We start from the raw sequence: 19,225 nt of genomic DNA on the forward strand, positions 1-19,225 counted from the left end.
AGGTCTAAGAATTTGGGATTACCTTTAAAAAAAGGTCAGCGGTATTGTTAACAATATGGATAAGTTTGTCAAGCTGCCAATAGGGTAATTATGCGTTGTGCATGAATTTTACTTCTCTGTGTTCGTACAAGGCCTGAGTCTGGTGTGATGTGTTGGTGGCTTTCCCGAGTCGCGTATCTTACCCAGGACAGTGAGCTTGGCACGGTGTGAGCGTAGGCCCGCCTGTGTGGCTTGACACTCATACACGGCGTCGTCCACCAGCTCTGCAGAATCGATCAGCAAGCTGTGCTCGCCTGATAGCGGGTCGCCCATTAAGGAATAGCGCGTCCAGCCTGCGTGAAGCCGACACACACACACAACAACAGTCAGCCCCCGAACCAAACCACAATAAACACATAATGACACAACTACCAAGCCCATTTGGCGAAGCACTAAGAAGTATGGAAAAGCTGTTTAAGTCATAAACGTACGCAGGCGGTGGCTGGGTGGGATTGAGCCGTTGTGTGTTTGTGCATAGGGCAGCATGAGGTGGGAAATGAAACGCATGAGGAGTCTGTCCTTGAAGCACAGGCACAGTTAAGATGGTGGAAGGGCTTGTGGGGCCAAAAGGCAGCTTCTTTGCTGTCAAATGTCAGCGTGAAAAGGTAATTGATTGTCTACCTTGATACAAAATTCTTCAAAAGTCAAACAGCAAAAATGCGTTAAGGTTTCCACCATTCAAGAGTCAATCCTGTAAAACGTAAATGGTCACATTAATTACAGAGGGGAAAACTCACCTTACTAAAATGTATTATGACTAACTAGTCTGCTATGTTCAGCAATTTGATTTTTACTCCCAGATGACAGGGCTTTGATCTATACTGCTACCTTTAGTGTTCTGATTCTTACTATAAGCGTTAGCGCTCTAATTTGTTCTACAACAGGTAGTATAAGTGCTTTGATTGTTACAGATACCTTTGGCACTGTCATTCGTATACTTAGCATTTAGTCATATGATAATTTGGAACAGCTACTGTTCTACCTAGTACAGAACTACTGAGTTACTGTATCTAAATGTCGGGTGGAACTAGACTGACATGCTAGATGTTTACTGAAGTGACTGGTGATACCTATTGTTGATATAAAGAGGTATTGATGCTGGTAACAGTCTGCAACTAACTAAAGCAAAAAAAATTGTATCGTACTTAATGTCCGGTTAAACTCCCAATACAAAATAAACAACAAACTAGCTTAGTGTAGTTTTTGCATAGCGTAGCGGTCAAAAGCTTATGCCCTTCCGAGTCAGATATCTGCCCGACATAACAAGCATTTCTACTTTTATACAAATATAAATTAATTTTTGTCACTGTATGGAATAAACAAGAATAACAAACTAAAATACATACATGTTGGCTCCTACAGCTACCATTAGCGCTCTGTTTCATACAGCTAGCTTTGGAACTTGGCATTTTTCTAGCTAACTTTAGCACTCTGATTCATTCAACTAACATTTAGTCCTTTACTGCTGATTTCGGTACTCTGGATGGTATTGATAACTTTAGAACTCTCCTTCGTTCTCCTAGCTGTAGCACTCAGGTTTCTACACCAAGCTTGAGAACTCTTGAATAGGCTCATTTAGACTGCAGGAAGTTTTGTGAGTGGGTCTAGAAACAACATCAGGGGCCATGCAATAGTTTCTCCTGTGATATCGACCAAGTGCTGCAAAAAACAAGAACAAACCTCGCATTTACTGTATTTTGTGTGTGCATAGAATAGATGGATTTTTTGAGTGAGAAGAGACGTCATGTAGTTGAAGTATGTAGAAATGGGAAAAAAACACGCTGTGGATTGTAAGAATCTGTGTTGTGGAACATATAATAAAGGAAATGTTATCAAAGAACGTGAATGTTAAGAGTGAAACCACATTTCAATTTCTTTTTAAACAATTGGTTTTGTAGCCCAAATGGGAACTGTTGTGAAAGGCTAACGTTGAACCTCTCCTCGAGCAAGGAGTTTGGCCTCTGAAAAGTTCCTGAACTTAGCCTGTTCGGAAATGTCTACTGTCGACACGCTCTAACAAAGCTGGCCATGTAAAGCTAACCCTAGCGCAGTCCAAACGCCACCATTGGTACTGCTTGCTTTAATGCCCTCATTGGTACTGCTAGATTTGGAACTCTGATTGGCACCCTCCTGTTACCTTTAGTCCTCTAATTAGTACAGCTACCAAGAGAAGGGCGTGGGGGGCATTTTATGCTTAAGTTAGCCATTACAACTAAAGTGATGAAAAAGAAGCTGGTATACGATGATTCCTAACATGTTTATATTTAGCCATATTATCAGAATTACAAACGAATATTGGTTCCCAAAATAAATGAGCGTTACGGGTGGACGTGTTATGTCTTACCTCATCACTAAACTCATAGTATAAAATTGAAAAAAGTTTGGGTACAATGTGGTAATTACTCTTCTTCTACTTGAATGTTTTCATTAAAAAATATTCATTCATTCATAATATCAGAGAGTCATGTGACTCATCAGAGTAACTGTGGGGACAGTTTACACTGGGACACATCATAATTTAGAGATTTTAAAAATAAAAAGCATTAATAACTGAAACTGACATGAGGTGAGGAATATCATTAAAGCAATACAGAAATGAGAAAAAAAAAAACACGACTATTACACGTCTAACTTATACTTTTAACAGAAGTGAATCAAACATGACTGACGACAAAGCATGTTAATGCACTTGTGCTACAATCATAATAATTTGTTTAAAATTAATGTATCCTGCATACATATCAGTGTGTCCTATGGTCGAAGGTAGTTAAGCAGACAAAAAATATTTCAAAAATAAGAATAAGCCAATTTTTACACAAAATCTACCATTTTGTGTCACTGGGACTCAAATGGCAGCGATTAACAAGAATGACCCTAATACAGAAAACCATCTCAGAGCATAAAAGTGTAGAAACCAATATACAGTACATGCGGTAGTAACTGTATCCTGCTCACGATGATGAAACCACAATTTACAACATAAACCACATCAGTGCTATCGTACCTGGTAGGTTTCTTTCGCCACCCAAAGCCAGGCCATCTTTGGTCCACTGCACCATCCCCCGGTAGCCCACGATGACACATGGTAGAGTCACGGACTGCCCAGACACCACCACCTGGTCCTGAGGCTGTTGGGAGAAGTAGGCTGCTCGGGTGGCGGCTGCAAGGACAGAAGGAGAAACATGTGAATCTGACAAGAATTGACGTTTTCAGGGCAAATCATCCACAAACTGCTCACAACATCAAGTGAATGGCAGCAGGTGTGCAGGGTTAGCGTCGTGAAAGTCGCCCTGTAAAAGAGGAGGCTGACGGTTCAATAAACTGACATTTTAAAGATATAGATAAGCCTGACTCTTGTGAACGTTTAATATTTTCTTCCCCTTATAAATATCCCTTCTAAGAAGAAGCCTCAGTGTTCCCTCATTACTTATTTAGCTTTTCCCAAGTCCATAAGCTTGTACGATTACCGGCACGAATCACATTTGGTGGAAAGATGCTCTGAGGGGGAACTCCACCACTCTTTGGGTGTACTTCAAGTAAAAATGGATGTTAAACAATTAAAAGGCAACCGAAGGACTCTGGGGACCCGTTTTGTGACTATCATTTAAAAGTTTGGGGTCGCTTAGAGATGTCCTTGCTTTTTTTCATCGAAGATAACATGGAACTTATCACAACTAAATCTCATACATTGTTAATGTGGTAAATGTCTATTTTAGCTGCAATTGTCAGTTTATTATTGGATTATCTACATGTGTGTATAAAGTCCCATTTCTGCAACCAGCACTTGTGTTTTAATAGTGCATAGTATTTGCTAAGGTTTGCTAATTAGAATACCCTTCTGCAAAATGTTAGCCCAGGTGAAAACAGATTAGCTGGTTGGGGAAGCTATAAAACTGACCTTCCTTTGATCTAGTCAAGTATCTGGAGCATCACATTTGTGGGCGCGAATAACCTTGGCATAAAAAGAAAATGTTCATGTGTAACTTGGTAGTCTATTGTTGTTCTAAGAAATAAAGGCTATTCAATGCAATAAAACGCCAAGTAACTGAACATTTCCTACACTGGTATGCACTTATCCCTTCAGAGAACACCAAAAATATTCCCGAACCAAAGTAGAAAGAGAAGGGGAAGGCAAGAACATGCAAAAGGACAAGTACATTGAAGTCTTCTGGTATAGACGCCTTACGGGTCCTCAACTAGCAGCTTGTTCAACCCTCCTGTTGTACTTGGGTCAAAATGAACCACCATTGTGTTGTTAAAGACCTACAGGAAACATCCCTTCGTGATATTTTATAGAACTTCAAATGTTATATCTATTACGATATTGATCTCAACGGAAAAAATAGACACATGTTTTTAATTCACATTTCCATGCAAGCTGTATAAAAAATACACAAATAGTCCCTAAAATGAGGACAACTAAAGAGTTCCAAAGTAAGCAAGGAAAAAGCCATATCCGAGAAGCTATGCACACATTCTCAATTGATCTGTTGGCTGTCATTCCGGCATACACACTAAAATAGACACAACAGAGTACGGTTTCCAAATGTTTGAAACACTATGATAGAAATTGAGTATTGTAAACCATGTCTGGGAAGGGTGGAAGTAGATGGCAGAACTCCAGAGGTAACTAATCCGTAGGCGGAAAAAAAGACGGTTGGTTATCTAAGTGGGCTCTGTATGAGCCCGGAGACTTTGGAAAAAAAGAAAAAACTCATTCTCCTTCTCTTTTCATTGTTACTAAATGGAGAATGGAAGGGAAAGGGGGACTGGGGGAGATAAAGAGGCCTCTATTCAGGCTGGGCTAAGTCCCCCTATCCACTCCCAACCCTTCCTCTTGGTTGAACTGCTTAAACAGACGAGGTTATGTCCCCCTCCCCAACACCATCACAAACGAAGTAAGCTGCTGAAAAGAGGGCAACATACGGCAACCAGAGACACCCTATTGTCCTCATGTCCCCCTCTTCTAATAGGCCTCTTCATTCACAATCAATCCTGCTAAATGCAAGTTTAATAGCTTTTCAATAGCAGCCCCCCCAACCCTTGAGAAGGGTGGTGGGGATTTTTTTTTTTTGCTCATGCTCTCACTGGCTTTTTCTTTCCCAGCTTTCTCCCTCTTTCTGCTTGGTTTTCCCTTTGAGTTTGAATGGGGTCGGTGTTCATTCTGCACTCAATTATCCACTTCATCTCAGGGAGGGTCTGTTGACCAAATCTTGTCCTTCACCCTCTCACTCCCACTGTGCCAAACAACAGAATAACTAAACCACAAACCAAAACTCGGTTTTGTTGTTTTTGGGTTTTTTTTTGCATTCATTTTAATGTTTTTATGTTTGATTCTCATGAAAAGATTCTCAAGATGAACTTTGTAAAAGCAATCACTAAAATGATCGTTACCATTTTAGTCTATCTTTTCAGGAAAACCACTAGGAATGTTTTATTTTCCCCAATTGCCGACTAGGGAGCCCTAACTTACACTGCGAATTAAAGTGGATAATACATTCAAACAGAGTGTGCTAATTTCAGACATAATTCTTATTATTTCACAAATTCATTATTTTTTTCCTTGAAATATATGAAAAAAAAAACAAATTTTTAGCAGATGGTCGATAATCCTTTTCTATTTACTTTACTCCTTAGAAAGATCTACTTTACAATACATCTGACCTGCAGTTTGCAAATCTTGTAAATACAGTGGGACCAAGAACAAAAACAAAGCTACTCAAAGGGCTTTCTTTGTCCGTTTTAATGGTACTAAATATTCAGACTGAAATGGGGTAACCCAGAGTCTACATATTTTTGGGGGGAAATTTTAAACAAGAGCACTTTTGGTCTTTCAAAAATGGTAGCAACATAAAGGGTTTTATGAATCAGTATGATGAAACAGAGCCTAAATGAACGCCCCAGACTAATGTAATCATTTCTGAACCAAACTTAACAACTCAGTGGCCAAACATCGGTAATGTGCTACTTACTGGGTGCGGTTTTTCTCTGTCTGACTCACAGCGGATGTTACAAATGGCTCACCGAAAAAGGGAAAACGTGTAAATTGAGCACTAATGTCATGTGTCTGTGCTTCACCCTTCCAAAGTCGCAATAGCCTTTTGAGCTGCAGGTAGGCTGAATGTGCACTGATCAAAAGAGGGCAATTTGAGCATGATGAAGGGGTCTTGATGCTCAGGCCATCAAATGCCTGGGTAGCACCGATGTCTTCCTTCAAAAAAGCTCCTTGCCTAACATTCTGCATTCATCAAGTAATGATCGGTTTCACAATCCTCACTAGGCAGCGGCAGATTAAGATTCTTCTTTATCAACCGGCAGAGAGAGGGGGTGAAGAAAATAAATTCAATTACTCTAATTACCAGACTATTAGTCGCTCCAGAGTATAAGTCAAATGTTTTTAATTGATATAACCCAACATCAAAACATCTTGAAAGGAAATTTAAATTTTAAGGGAGCAACGGGCTGAATAGGTTCATACATAAACAAACGTTACAAAACTGACAAGCCTGTTAATTTCAGTAACGACGTAACATATTTACAGTTGTTTGAATAACTCTGGCATATATAACATGCTAACCAAACTATCATTTTCACTCCAAATCCATAAATCCAATGAAATCCTCTGTGTTGGTAAACAATCCTCCTCTAGTGTCTTCCGGGTGTATGTTGCGTACATCAAACTCATTGTCACCTCCGCTTTCTGCTTTTCACTATTTTCATCTTATAAGCTTATTTTCAATGCTATTTTTTTCAGTTGTTTTTATAATTTAGAAATCTCTTCTGAGCCAGTTGATAATATTTACTTTGGCGAAATGATGCCTTATCTTCTGAACAATTGTGTCCCGGTTACAGGGAGTAAAAAAATAAGGTGGAGTCATTTCACCAAAGTAACTATTTTCTTGCTCTAAAGTTATTTCTATAAAAGGTGCAAATTCTCCGTGCTTTACTATTCTATTGCATTCCCCCAATTAATAAGATACAAAGTCATTTGACTGATGTTTGTGACACATGCTTGGAAGGGTATTTGTTGGCACAAACAACATGGCAAGGATGGATTTATCAACACAGGCCTAGCGCACCCTTTTGTGGTTTAGTGTGAAAATAAAATGTGAAATGGTATACCTGATAATAATGTGTCAATAATTTCACAAACTGTTAATTTGAATTAATTGTATAGCCCTTAAACACAAGAAGTCCCAAGGGCTGTACAGACTACAGACTTATTACACCATCCCCTGATCTAAAACCTACATGAAGGCAAAGAAAAACATTTCACTGAATTTGCAGATCGAATCTCAGATGGCAGAGCATTCCACCCCACCGGGGCCCGAATGGAGAACGCCCTTAACCTGGGGATTTCTTCTTGGCTCTTGGGATAAGTATCACCCGAGTATAGGTTGCACCCCCTGCCAAACTATATAAAAAAAGCGCAAATTATAGTCCAAAAATAAATAGGTATCTTTCCTAGTTTATCTGGCTGTTTACAATGAGTGATAATTCATTGCATTGGTTGATTGTTTAAATGGATTACATGCTGTGAAATATTTGTCCATACCACACCCACGCACAATTCCTTATGCTCACATTCGGCAATTATGGCTTCGTACTGAGCTGCACAAAAATAGAGTGACGGCCGCTTGCTGTCGCGAGTGATTCACGGTTTTTAAGGATCCCTCATTGAAAAAGGCTCGACAGAACATCTCAACTGGCTAATGACTCATGCCAGATTCCTTTAATTCCTCATTGCTGAATTAGACAATTCTTTGACGGTGTATTAGCGGCTTAATTACATGAATAGGTTGCTGTTGGGGAGCAAGGGAGAAACCGAGGCACACAAAGGGATGGAGTCTGTTGGAAGATTCTCACGGCTTTTCTAGTGGCGGCTATTGGATGCAAATCAAAAATCAAAACGAAAGAACGAATGCGAGTCTTAAATAACGGCACTGGAATTAACATGTTTTGCTTCCCTCCCTTAATACTATTCAGTACTTTGTGAATGTCTTGCCTATATTGGAACTCGATGGATTAGTTTTAACACACATGTTGGATTAGTGTTACCATTTAGGGTTTTCACATTTGGATTAACACTTCCATTGCCACAATTTCTCAACTTCCTGTATGTTATTGGATGTGTGCACTTTCATTTTTGCTTCGAGAAGGTCAAACAACCTGGGATCAAAATGTTTAATCCGGATTTCTCCAAATGGAATATCATTTCACGCCACTGACTGCACATGGTGCAAAGAATTTGAGTGCATGCGTTTTTTGCTGACACCCATGCCATGTTTCGAGGTGTACGGACATGTGTTAATGGGCAAATTGAAGTTTCACAGTGAGGGGGGCATGTTTAACTTTCACGACTTGGCTGATCATGTCACAATCTGCAGCAAGGAAATGCAAAACAGCCTTTCAGGCTTCAACCTGTTAAGGAGCTTTTCCACCACGAAGAACTGATAGGGATGCGTTCACATCAGGCCGGATCAGGAAGAGACCGACAGATGTCATGAGTGATCCGTTCGCCACTGGACATCTGCCTCGGGAGAATTAGATTGAATCTGCCAATCTCTAGCGTTTGAGCGTGTGCTTGTATGCGTGTCTGTGATGGTGATGAAGCTAAAGACTGAGCATGATAATGGCACTGCGGATGACCTTTTGGTATAGTGGGAAATTAACATACAGAAACGTTTTATCACCACACCCTGAAGATTCATTATCATTCGAAATATTCTGTTATAATGAAAAAACTTCAGTTGCTACAAATGGAATTCAAGCTGAGATTTTTTTTTTATACATTTATTTTGTTTTAAATGTACAGATTTTGTACGGGTGTTTGAAATCCAGGAAAATGCTTGAATTTCACTATGTTATCAAGAGTCAGAGTCAAGTCAAGAATATATTTGAATATTGGGTAAAGTGTTTAAAATTTTGCCATGTGTCTTGGCAGCTTGACTTGACAAACTACACAATAAATAAAGACAACTAAAAACGCTGGTCCATATCAGTTAAATGGACGAAAATAGTTGCTCAAATGGCCAGTTCATGTTTGAGTTTGTGGATGTGTAGTTTACATTGAAAATTTGGCTTGAAACAATCAAAAGCTCTACAGTTTGACATCATCGACTGCTGACCGTGATAAAAGATAACAAGAACGTTTGATACGACATGAAGTAAAAGAAGGCAGCAGCAAAAAATAATGAAATGGGACAGAGAAACTCAGTTTCATTTTCTATGCCCCATTAAGCTGCTGGTTTAATATATGGCTTGTGATTTATAGAACAACAAGGCTATGTATTGATTTACACCGGATTTCCTCTTTTAATGGTACTGGACAAATTGGTAAATTTGTATAAGAGTAGGTGGGGGAGCCTAATGCTTTGGGGGTGTTTTTCTGCACATGGGACAGGACGAGTGCACTGCATTAAAGAGAGGATGACTGGGGCCGTGTATTGTGAGATTTTGGGGAACAACTTCCTTCCCTCAGTCAGAGCATTGAAGATGGGTCGTAGCTGGGTCTTACAACACGACAACGACCTGAAGCACACAACCAAGAAGACCAAGGAGTGGCTGCGTGAGACGCATATCAAGGTTATAGCATGGGCCAGCCAGTTTCCAGACCTGAAACCAATCGAAAATCTTTGGAGGGAACTCAAACTCCATGATTCTCAGCGACAGCCCAGAAACCTGACCGATCTTGAGAAGATCTGTGTGGAGGAGTGGGCCAAGACCCCTCCTGCAGTGTGTGCAAACCTGGTGAAAGACTACAGGAAACGTTTCTGTAATAGTAAAAAAAGGCTACTGTACCAAATATTAACATTCATTTGCTCAGGTTTTCAAATACTTATTTGCAGCTGAATCACACAAATTAATTGTTAAAAAATCATTAATTGTGATTCCTGGGTTTTTCCTTTCACTTTATCTCTCTCACAGTGGACATGTACCTTCTAAGTGGGAGAAATAGCAGAATAGCAGGGTGTTTAAATCCTTTTTTTCTTCATTGTATATACATATATTACTTTTTGAAAAGTCCTGCACCCAGCCTCTGTGAAAGAAAATGGGAGAAAACAAGTACCCACAAACAAAAAATATAATCGGCAAAAAAAAGTGTCAAGCTGAGAATAAACAACCCCTCTTCCGAAATGCCATCCATTGTGCCTTGTCGAGATAAGGCTTCTAAATCAGGCTGGAAATGCAAGCTCCATTTCTCTCTGTATGGAATTATTATCCTTTTGTTTTGAGTCTTTTGTCTCCTTCGACTCATGTATGCGTGCGTAAGCATGCGTACAAACAAACAAAAAAGAGGTGCTGAGGTAGTCTGTTCAATGCCTCATGGGGACCCAGCAGCAGCACCCATCCCCTGTTTGGAGTTTACTAAGCTCATTAGCATGACTTGTATACAACTTGAGGGCTTCAAAGAAGACTACAAGAGACACCACCCACTAACTGGACGCACGGTGATGCCCAGCATGTCTGTTTTTTTTACGGTTGCAGGCATCTCTCTCCATCCCTCTCTCTCTCTCTGCAGATGGCCTCCTCTCTTGCATCTCTCTTAAAAAATAAATCACTCCCTTATGCATTTGGACTGCACTCGCACTCACCCATTCTCGCTCCCTTTCCTGCTAGTCTGCATTTTTCTGCCCAAATTGCAATCTAACTGCTTTTTTAGAGCTATTTTGCCCAAGTTTAATCCTCCCCCACCCCATTCTTGCCTTTATTCCATTGTGAAAATCTTGGCTCAGGGCGAGACCCCTTTTAAGGGAGTAGACCAACTCATCTAAACAGAACGCCAGATTCCCTCCCCTCCTCCCTCACTTCTCTGCGCTTGGCTGCTACCCTGAATATCTAACCCGGCGCGTTCGGCCCCTAAAAAAAAAAACCTCCCTCTAATGTGTCTGTTTATCGTTGGCACATCTACACTCATGAGGAATCCTCAACCCTCATGGGCTTACGCGGTACGACACTATTAATCACTGACATTGTTCTGACAGTGCTCTGTTTTGCAACCCGTGTCAGCTGTCATCACTTTCTGCTCTCCTTTCCCTTGCATCTTCTGTCCCTACGCTCGTAGCTCTGCATCCCTGCGCCAGGCTCATGGTACAGTACTGTATGTCATCTTGTCAGAGTGACAGCTGGAGAAGGGGGACTACAAAGACTCGAAATATGTTGAAATAAAACATGAAAAAACCTTCAAAAGCAGTTTAAAAATATATAAATCAAGGTTTACAACCACGCTGCCCGCAGGATTTTTGTGTCTGGCAATGCGATAGTTTGAGGCCTCCACCATAATATATAAGTGTAACATTAGTAATTAATTAGTTTGATATGGATGGTACTTCCGTACCTATTATATAAGCAGCACCTGGAATTGGGATCAATTCACATGCATAAGCACAATTAATTAACTGCGCACAACTGAGTACAAAGTGTGTTGACGAAGATCTGGTCAAAGGCTCAAATGCCATCTAAAAAAAAATCACGGTGGCTTGATAGTCTCAGGAGGGCTGCAGAAGAGACTCGGCACTAGTCAAATAAACACCGTATTTTTACAAGAGAGAGAGACGAAGAGGGAGAGAAGTAGAGAGAGAAAAAAGAAGAAAGAAGAAAGAGAGACAGAGTAAGTGACAGAGAAACAGACAGAAACACAGATATATATATATATATATATATATATATATATATATATATATATATATATAGAGAGAGAGAGAGAGAGAGAGAGAGAGACAGAGAGCAACAGAGAGACAGAGAGAGAGAGAGACGGAGAGAGAAACTCAGAGAAAGACTGAGACTGAGAGAAACAGATAAAGAGAGAGAGAGACAGAGAGCGACAGAGAGAGAGACAGAGAAAGAGAGAGAGAGAGAGGAGACACCGACAGAGACACAGAGAGAGACACAGACATAGAGACAGAGACACAGACAAGGAGAGACAGAAAACCAAACAGGGAGAGACACAAAGAGAGAAAGAGACAGACAGAGAGAGAGAGGGACAGAGGCACAGGCAGACAGATAGATGCCTGGTCACTGCTTAAACTTATTTTGTATTTATTTTTTTATCTATTTCATAACAGTTTGACAATTTCAGCGCGCATATTTTTTTTCAAAGCTCCCACTTGAGTGTTTGTGATGATAGTCTGTGTTGGTTCTGATGCAAGGCTGCATTTACGCAAATGTAAAAATAAACAAATTGTTAATGCATTCAATACCAAACATGAAAATCATATTTTTTAATTGTTTGTAAATAAATGTGTTGCGCTAAGAAAAGTAGTCTTATCATCTATATTTATAGGGTAGTCTACAAAAGTAGGTTAAATGATAAAGCATAGTACTGGAAAAACAAAGGTGAATATTTGGCATTGGTTTCTGCCCCCGCTTAACCGTGATATCTTTGGTAATACTGCACATCTATTTCCCCAAATTTTTACACAATATCTTAAATAAGGTAAGATAAATTAACTATAAATTCTACGAAGGGTTTTCTGGTCAAATATATGTCCGTGTGATCTGATCACTGCAATGTTGTCTAACAACTCTCACTTAACCGCCAAGAAAAAAGTTAGTATGAAATCATTATCCAAACATGGGAAATTGGAGGAAGCACTGCAGAATAAATTAGAGATGTGAGACAAAGTGGATCAGAGGGACAGAACTGGGCTGGGACTCTGACTCCTGTCTGGAGCTGTCTCGCAGTAAAAACACCATAGGGGGGTAACTGGGAGCCAAACGACAAGCCTGGCTCAATCAATGTCCTGTCAACACTGCTGGCTGATGTGTGCAGACAATTTCATACCACCCTCTGCGTTTTCCCCCTCGCTTCTCCATATGCCTTTTCATTTTCTGTCCTCAGTCACTTGCGCGCCCAGTCGGCACTTCTCTGGCTCTTGGCATTAGAGCGCTGACGCACAAAAGCAATGCGAGAATTACACTCCGCCACATGCTTCCTCTGCCCTGCCCACCAGCGAGCCCAAAGATGTAGGATGTGACAGTCGAGCGTGCAGAAAGTCTGAAGAGAAGGGTAAGGAAGAGTGCATTTGCGGATGCACACTGCAGCACGGCGGCTGTGAGCTGAGCCATTCATATTCGCTCCAGTGCTGACTGTGTCACATCAGCATTCTTAGTCTCACCTCCCCTTGGCCTCCTCTCTCTACTCTTCTTCTTTTTTTACATCCTTCCTGCTCCCATGAATGCATACCACTCTATTATAGCAGGTACTCTGGGAGTCACTGGTGCACCTCGCATCACTGCTGCCAGCTCAGTAGAGTGAGGATGCTGTTACGTGACAACAATGTCGTAAATATGAGAAAGTAGTTCCTTGGGGGTTTTAGATGACAACAGTGTCAACACGAGGCCACTTTCACAAACAAAATGTTCTTATATGCGCTATAGGAAAGTGATAGGAGACCAAATGCTTGCCACATGTGTGGGATATGAGGGGTAAAGGTTAATAGTCTTGGACCTTTGCTGGTGCCACTACAGGTTTCCATTTGTGGCCTACAGCAGGCTATCAAACATATGGCTCTAGACTGGATCTGACCAGGTGGATGATTTAATCTGGTTTACTGTTAATTTCTAAGTATGGCAAAAAAGCAATTATCCAGATCATTTCTATCAATATTTATAATTTTTAAAACAAAATACAAATCAAATCGGCAAGAGGGCAGAGAAGTAAAATAACTGACGTCCAGTCTGGTTTCATGTTAAAGACATATTGTGCAGTATTTTCTCAGCTTCAGTAAACCTTGACTAGCAGTTTGATCCTCATTGAAGATATTGTGTAGAAATACATATATGGCATTACCTATTACTGCGGATAACGGGGGGCAGAAACCTCTGCGAAACATGAAAATACGCAAATTATAAACTATATTTATTTATTAATTTATTATTTATTTTTTACTCCACAATCAAACCCAATAACAAGATCAAGTATTCAACAACTAAAAGTGCTGTACTTGATAAACGTTTTTTTCTTTTTTTCATATAACTTCTGTACTGTGAAATAATAATTTTAAACGTAACTTTAGTGTTTTAATACACTACTTTTTGAATTAAGGACCTGAATTCCCTTAATTTTGCATGATATTTGGATGTTTTAGAAAACTGCATTTACCTTCTGGTTCTGTCCTACGGGAACCATATAACTTCATCATACCTGTCAACCTCCATGGCTCCATGCCCGTACAAACTGTCGTATTTTCCCGTACAAATTACAAAATAATCTTACACCATATATATATATATATTTTTTTCGGAATGATGCATGATGGGAAATCCCCAGGCGGCAGATGCATGCGCAAAGTAGCATCAAAACGCTCGCTTCGTATGCAACGAAAAAAACGATACCGAGATAGAGGATTCCGCGGCGAACTCCTTTGACTTGATTGATTTGCCGTTTCGTGATAGTCGGTGTTTACCTAATGGTACCCATAATTGACAAATTTGCGTTCTTCCGTACAGATTTTCTTGTACGTCGCACGCGTCTTAAAATGCATAATAAACGTACTTTGTACGGCAAAATCGTACAGGTTGACAGGTATGCTTCATTGTCTTCATTATTAAACATTCTTAAAAAAAGTGCCGGAGAGCCACTGGGGAGCACCATGTTTCTCATCAGCTGGTTTAGCGGGTGCCAAAGTCCAACTTTGTTTGTGATAGAAAGTATCTTCCTCTGTTTAGCCAATAAGAAGGCAGAACACACTGTGCAGTGAACCAGCAATAACTGAACCACGGATTAGCGAGGTGTCTCTGTACTTTAGCAGCAGGCAAGGGCGTGAATGTTGTCGGGATACAGCTTGTATTTTTAAATAAACACAATGTATTGCTCGCGATTGGTGGGTACGTGCCCTCTTTATCCATACCAAAAACATCCTCTTAGAAGTAAAATAGAAACACTTATTCAACTACAAAAGAAAAGAATGTGCATAATGCTAGGTTCATAGAAGCTAAAAAACTATTTTTAGAGTCATTTTAAAACTTGATTAAGCATGTACTCCAAACACATTTTCAACAGTTGTTTTTCTAAGTTTAAACTCATCATTTAAAGCTGGGATCTCAATCTTAGATTACTTGGGGGGCACCAGAGCTAAATTCTCAGCAAGGTACGAAACAAATCCCACTATAAGTTCTGTTTTTGGCAGATATTTCGTTGTTACCTTTTGGTAAAATTCCAGTCAACACCAACCGATTGCTGCCCTTATTAATGATTGAAATTCCCCTCGTTAAGCGATAACAAACCTTACAAAAGCCACATGTCACTTATTTCCTCACAGCAATACAGTCTATGTAGAATACCGCAGCAATATTAGAAATCTATGATGGCATTGTCATCTGCTACTAGTAACCAAGACCATCCGGATTAGAGCCAAAATTGGCTGAAGTAGCGAACGAACAAAAAACAAAAAATAGAATAAAATAAAAGATCTGGTACGAAAACTCTTATATGGTGTAGGGCTGAAACTAACTGATTATCAATGAAAAAGAAAAGAACAGAACATATAGGTTTTTGTCAAATAGCTTAAAATAAATAAAATACCACAACACACCAGCAAATGTGTAAGATATTTTATTTTAAAAACGGTCTCGAAGCACCCTCTGCCAGACGGAAGTCCTATCACTAGCTCGTCACTGGATCAAGAGGTCAACGTACAACCAAAAAGGGTCTCGAGTTGCCCTCTGCTGGATCAAAGTTGTACTACAAGCATGTCCTCTCAACGACGCAACAAAATTCATTATTATTTGATTTAAATTAACGTGCTGAGTGGCGCATAAATCTCGCGACACAAGGAATCAACGATTTAGTTTTGTTGCCAACACTTGTATTAGTCCATCTTTATTGATTTTATTGAGTCGTCGTTGCAGGGGGAACATTGTCCAAGTGTCGATGCAAATACACACTAATCTGAAAAATGGCATGCTTTTTTTTTGCAAAGATAAAATTGAGCAATATTTTTTGGAAAACTAGTGAAGTCAAGTCAAGTCATGTTTATTTGTATAGCCCTTAACCACAAAGAGTCTCAAAGGGCTGCACAGATCAAAGACTTGCAAACTAGACAAGGTCGCACGGCACACTAGTGCGCCCCGGCACACTGGTTGAAAAACACAGGTGTATACAATTTCAAATGATCAAAAAACTTGGAAAATACGGATAAAGCGAATTTGTGAACAGGTATGGGTTATTAGTGGTAGATGTTGCGACAAAAAACAAACGGACATGGAAGTACGCAACATGTGACAAAATGGCTCCTAACAAACAAAGCAAGCAAAAAATGTTTAATTAAAATTCATTAAAAAGCCATAAAAGGAGCTAGTGACACTACTGCCTGCATCGGTTTTTCTAAAAGGTGGCAAAATGAATACAAAGAAAGTCTACGCGGACTCTGTACTGGGACTGGACCGAATGCCCTGGGGTGTCAATTAATTTAGTTTGGGGATTTGTGGCCTTCTCTCCCTAATTGAGCCCAGTGGAGACCCCCTCGGCTCTTCACGACAGGCTAAGAAGTAGTGCATTTCATAATTAATATCCCCCCCCTTTTATTATTATGATTTTTTAATGAGTGTTTTAATGCTGTAAGCGTCTCACTACAGTAAAAGGCAGTCGACGCCTTTGTTGACGCGCATACCAGTGGCTGCTGGTGCGATGTGTTCAGGTGACATCCTCATTCAAAGTGATTGGAGCGCTTTTGTGGGTTTTTGAACACAGAACGCAGCTCACTCAATGAGAGTCTCATTAGCGTTGCTTAATGTGTGTGCTTTTTAAAGCTTAGAGGTTAATGCCCGACTTGCTGTCATCTCACGGAAGCTCTTTTATTTTGATGAATATTCATATTTTTTTGTCAGCAGCCAAAAATAGTCTCTTCACAGTTTATGTTCCTTGTGGGTTCGTACAACTTTTTTCATGGCCAAATTCAAGCACTTTCAAGACCAAATTTTCTATTTTTCCAGTACCTTTAGAGGAATAAATCCAGCGCCGATCAAAAGAACATTTTTTCTTTGTTGGCTTTGATAATTGAAATATAGTCCCTATCTTGCTGCTAGTATATCTCATCTCATCTCATTAGCTGTACCGCTTATCCTTATTAGGGTCGCGGGGGGGCTGGAGCCCATCCCAACAATCATCGGGCAGTGGGCAGGGGATACCCTGAACTGGTTGCCAGCCAATCGCAGGGCACACAGCGACAGACAACTCACTCGCTCAGTCACACCTAGGGACAATTTGGACCGGCCAATTCACCTGAAATGCATGTCTTTGGAATGTGGGAGGAAACCGGAGTTCCCGGAGGAAACCCACGCAAGCACGGGGAGAGCATACAACTCCGCACAGTAAGGCCGGTAGCTGGATTTGAACCCACCCAGGAGGTTCCCACGACCTCAGAAATGTGCCGCAGATGCGCTAACCACTGCACCGCCGTGCTGCCCGCTGCTAGTACATACTTTGTGCAATTTTGCATTGTTCCCATCTGTGATCTACAATCTTTTTTGTGTCAATGGCTGCTACAAACTGACATGAATTCTGGTATTCTGCTTCAACAATGCACGCACAGCTTCAATATGTCACACTTGTTTAACAAACACGAAAAATGGTTCTGTAGGTGTAGGAGTTCAATATGGAAGACAGATAGAGGAAGAAAGTAACGTTTGTATAAAAAGCAGAAAAAAGTAGCCATATTGGACTCATTTTAGTGATATTAATTGCTATGAAGCACAATACATTTGATCAGATCATCATCTTTCAATCTAAGAGACTATTGATCTTTTGTATTTTACCTTTTTTGTTAGACCTGTGAATATTTTGATCTATATTTCATAACTAGTCAAATATTTCAAGCACCCTTATGAACCCTGTGCCGTTTTTGGACTCCCCCCGCAACGGATAAACAAAAACACAAAGACTACTTCTAATTAAACCTGTTTTAATATTCCTCTTCAATTAATTTTTTTCATGATCTGCTCACAATAACAATGTTTTCTCTCTGTCCGTAGGAAAGAAAACATTCTGGCATTTAAACAAATTACTTTCTACCCCCACGGGAGCCGTGGGCTTACCGGAAAAAATAAAATAGCGTGGTTCATAATTTCGCCGCCTCTACGATCTTAGAAAATCACCTTTGTAATGTTTATGTTCGTTTTTGGAAGGGTTGTTTTTTTTTGGCTTAATGGTAGAGGAAGTAACAAAAGAGCATTGTTTGCAATTTATTACGGTCTACTTAATTGATTCAAGGCATCGGATTGTGGCACATGATATGTGTGCTGCTCTCAAGATATGTTTGAATATAGAATAGCAGTATGTTAAACTCCTTCAAGATTTTGACGACGGAACAATATTGGTCCACTGGTTGATTGATTTGAGAAAGGTGTAAAACTGAGATAAAAAAAAGGATCCTTCTTACAGATAAATTAGTATTTACATATTTCTAAATTAAATTAAATTACTCCTTTAAACGTTTTAGTGCACTCGTGTTCACATATTAAATGCCTGTTTACTACTCGCCTGCTTCTTAACAATACCACTGGTTTCCCTTTAATAAGTAGTACTACTTTGTCTTGACTCTCTGTCATCAGTTTGCTTGAATTCTTCCTCTAAAAATAAGTTTGGCAAACAGCTGTTCCACACATACAAAATGCATGAAAACACCAATCCTAAAATGCCAAACGAAGCATCAACATTGACCAAATGAACATAAAACGGTATTACATGCGGACGATGCTTCCTATGGCAAAAGACGTGTGCAGATGTCTCTGGATGAAGCAGTTAGTCTCCTTGTGTTTTATCACCAGGTGCTTCTACTTCCTGGTTTGTATTCCCTTAACATAACTTCCTGAGTCTCTTGTAGGGCCGGTAACTTATGAAGGATTACAAAATACCATTTACTTTTTCAATAAGGCACAGAACATGTAGTGTTCTTCCCCACAATTATGCAGACATGTTCCAAAACATTCCACATGCCTTGGATCTTGGAAAATTAACTCTCAAAGTTGACAGTTTGATCTTGTATCCCCTAGAGCTGTGATGTCACCGAGTGATAACAAGGGTTCAAAACAATGGTGGCTCCCATTGAAAACCAGACAGCGATTGTTCTAATCAGCGAATGCATAGCGCTCATTTTTGCCTTGAAAATTAATGAAAACAAATAAATAAAAACATTGACCAGCTGGGTACCACCTGACCCTTTGTGTACTGGGGATCCTCTAATGT

The 19,225-nt window shown here is 40.0% G+C and overlaps 1 protein-coding gene across 2 annotated transcripts in view; it reads right to left on the reverse strand.

The window, feature by feature from the left end:
• Nucleotides 1-19,225, reverse strand: part of kirrel2 (kirre like nephrin family adhesion molecule 2) — an 84,740-nt gene that overhangs the window by 29,836 nt on the left and 35,679 nt on the right. For both annotated transcript variants that reach the window (XM_088326084.1, XM_088326083.1), the window contains exons 2-3: nucleotides 3,044-3,199; nucleotides 183-332 (exon numbers count right to left, since the gene is read on the reverse strand). In XM_088326084.1, coding sequence (XP_088182210.1) covers nucleotides 183-332; nucleotides 3,044-3,199 — 306 coding nt within the window. The remainder of the gene's footprint in view (nucleotides 1-182; nucleotides 333-3,043; nucleotides 3,200-19,225) is intronic.

This window comes from Urocampus carinirostris, chromosome 2 (assembly GCF_059441175.1).
Source record: "Urocampus carinirostris isolate Australia breed hairy pipefish chromosome 2, RoL_Ucar_1.0, whole genome shotgun sequence".
Taxonomy (NCBI): Eukaryota; Metazoa; Chordata; class Actinopteri; order Syngnathiformes; family Syngnathidae; genus Urocampus; species Urocampus carinirostris.